General features: G+C 50.0%; 1 protein-coding gene across 1 annotated transcript in view; it reads right to left on the bottom strand.

Moving 5' to 3' along the window:
- Positions 1 to 1,770, bottom strand: part of LOC123105472 (succinate dehydrogenase assembly factor 2, mitochondrial) — a 3,208-nt gene extending 1,438 nt beyond the window's left edge. The window contains exons 1-2 of the mRNA XM_044527546.1: positions 1,511 to 1,770; positions 1,270 to 1,396 (exon numbers count right to left, since the gene is read on the bottom strand). Coding sequence (XP_044383481.1) covers positions 1,270 to 1,396; positions 1,511 to 1,698 — 315 coding nt within the window. The 5' untranslated portion in view covers positions 1,699 to 1,770. The remainder of the gene's footprint in view (positions 1 to 1,269; positions 1,397 to 1,510) is intronic.
- Between the last annotated feature and the right edge of the window lie 1,422 nt (positions 1,771 to 3,192).

Below are 3,192 nucleotides of genomic sequence, written 5' to 3'. Positions count from 1 at the left end.
AAGGATTTGAGGACCGTAGGTCTGTAATACGGAAGAAGCTCAGCAAGCAGTGCACTAGGCTTCAGGGATTATTATTAAAGCAGCAGAGATAGCAAGGAACTGTCATAATGTATAGAGGTAGCACTAATGACCAACTGGTTAGAAACATAATCTACACACTAGAGAGTTCTGAAAGAAAATTATATATGAGCTGGAAAGGAAAAATTACTGTACCATCTGGAAGAATATCTTACGGTTCTACAAACTACAATTGCCCCAAGATTCTAATGTCAACTCTAACTGTGATCACCAAATATCTAAAGGGGATATGAACAATACACTACAAAAACTTGGTTTAAAAAAACCTTGATGGGGGTGAAATTGGTACTTCCTCCACCGCAATTCACATGGCGCCCTTGCTTTTTGTGATTTAGCATTGACCATCAATTAGACGAATAATATATGAGTAATGTGCCATAAAAATTATACCATTGGAAACTTTTTTTTGTATGAATTAAACGGTACAGGTTTTTGTGGAACATAATATATGTTTCACTGGTCAAATTGATGGTCAAAGTTGAACACTGGAATGTGCGGACGCCATGTATGGAGGGACTATCTGATTATGCTGATCAAGAAACTAAATCATGCAGACAGACTGGACAGATACCACACCAACTAGATATTTTGTGAAGCAACTAGGAACGCTTTGTTCACATTCAGCTGGTAATTCTACATATTGTTACCATAAGGGATGGACAAGTCTAACACAGCTGGGTTATGCAGTACTTTACAACAAAATCAGATAACACTACAGAGGAACAACATTGTTAATATGCATGTGCTTTTGAGAATGATTGGCTGTAACACAGGTAAAATCTCGACACTAAACCCTGAACATGAGATGTAATAGAAGTGTTTGTCTATTCAATTTTTGCGAACTGACCGAGGGACATCAAACTACATCTGATACTTGCAGCATGACTCACATCACACTGAACATTCCCACTGACATTTTTTACCAGTACATATCATATAAGCTGGTGGGGTGGTTCCTGACCAATTTAACTGGGTCAAGCGTGACACAAACAGGCTGAAGTGATGAATCCAGGACAAAGAAACATTATGCTATTACCATCACACTGGAGAAAGATTATTCAGAAACCAAGAATATCCCTACTAGCTGATTTTTTTTTAAGTCTGAAGTATGTTACAGCAAACCATAGTAACACAGAAAAGCAATTGGGTGACGAGCTAGTTCAGTAAAGGGGGAGGGGCAGGAAAGCTCACGAGGTCGAGGATCTGGAGCAGGGAGCGGATGTTGGCCTCGTCCATGGAGCGGACGTGCTGCTCCACCCAGGTCCCGAGCACCAGGTCCAGCTCCAGGAAGCCCCTCTGCTTGCTCCTGTACATCAGACTGCACGCACGCACGCACGCAGGTATACGAGGACGTGCGCGGCCCCTCGATCAGCAAACGTACTTGGTCGCCCAGAGGCTGAATATTCGAGGGAACGATCGGATAGGAGGGCACCTGTTGACTAGGCGGCGGCGGCTCTCGTCGTTGGAGAGGTCGATGGCGGTGCCGGCGGTGTTCTGCTGGGTGGAGGCGGTGACGGAGAGGAGGCGGCTGGAGGCCGCGGGGAGGAGGGTGCGCAAGGAAGCTGGAGAGGGGAGGGCGCGGCGGAGCTGGAGCGCCCGGCGGAGGAGCGTGGCCGCCATGGCAGCCGCGGGGGAGGGGAGGGAGGGGAGGGAGGGGCGTGGCTGGCTGGTGGGCCGTGTCGCCTCTTCACAAGTCGGGCTGGGTTGGTGACTTTGGGTTCGTGATGGCGCGCGGTGCGGCGTGGCGGCCTCCTGGGCCAGACGACGACAAAGCCAGGCGTTGCGGTGCGGCAACGGGGCCACGTCGACACCCATACGGTTCCAGCGCCGTGGGGCGGCAACGAGGTCATCGCTCACAAAAAAAGAAAAACCAGCGCACGAGCGCGGCATCGAGGCTTAGGGCATCGCCAACATCGTACCTTTTTTTATCAAAGAGATCACATCTATTATAGAAATTTACCGAAAGTACAAAAACATCTTGAACATAATAAAAATTATATCAAGTTTCATGGACCACCGAACGACCATTGCCGCTGCGAGAACGAACCGCCGACGGGCCGCTGTCGCCGCTCCCATACTGAAGCCTGCCTGACCTTGTCGATGACAGTTGAGAAGTATTCGTGCGCATGCCTCTAAGAACCAGCGCCCCAAGGCCGCAGTCGTCGTCGTTGAATCCTTGATCGATTTGAAGAATTTGACATCAAATATCGCCGTTTCGTACGCGCGGCGAGAAATCCTAACCTCGCCGCCCCGAGGAGCTGGCAGGAATCTACGATGAAACTCCGTCTAGTCTGTCCCAGCGAACGAACTTGAGGAGGATTGGAGCCCGGAAAACTGACTCAAATAAGAAGCACCGCCATCCATCCAAACCCCGCCCCTGAGAGAACTAAAACCCTACCTATCTACTAGCGGAGACGAGGCACCAGAAATCCCCTCCCCACCACCGGCCGCTGGGGTGGTAGGTGGAGGGGAGGCAAATTCATATGCTCATCAGCGAAGATCAAGGGAAGGAAGGTTTTCTCTAGTCGCCTTCCCGGGAGGGAGGGGGGAGGGAAGCAATCGCTTTGATCAACTTGGCATCATACCTATTGCATAACGTCATACGTCCAATCGGACGTATGGACACCCCAAACATTCGTGGGCTCGTCTGGACCTGTTCGTGGAGATTGGTAGAGAAGCCGGTCATCCGATCGCATGCGCAACTCGTGTTCAATGAAATTCATGCAAGCCGACGATATTTATTAAACTTTGAAATTTTTAATCCTGAAAAGATGAAATTTAAAGAAGTACACCAAGTGAAATTTAACTAAACTACGAGGTATCGGACGGTGACCTCGTACGCATGGCAGCTTTGGCCGGCGGCACCTCTGCCGGCGTCGTCGTTCCAATGACCGAATGGCCCGTACAAGTCACGACAGCCTTGATCAGCCGCCGCTTGCGGCGTAACCAATCGACTGCCTCCACAACCTAGCACAGGTGCTCAGCCATGTTGTCCTGGCGGCGATGGTCGCCCATGAACGCCGGCCCGACACGCCCGACCTTCCCTTGGCGAGAACATGGGTGGCATGCTCGGATTCGACCATCACTATTCTGAACAGCTAGTTGCTGATTTAG

This window comes from Triticum aestivum, chromosome 5A (assembly GCF_018294505.1).
Source record: "Triticum aestivum cultivar Chinese Spring chromosome 5A, IWGSC CS RefSeq v2.1, whole genome shotgun sequence".
NCBI classification, from domain to species: domain Eukaryota; kingdom Viridiplantae; phylum Streptophyta; class Magnoliopsida; order Poales; family Poaceae; genus Triticum; species Triticum aestivum.
Note: the sequence above shows the minus strand (reverse complement) of the source record. Positions and strands in the feature narration are given on the sequence as shown.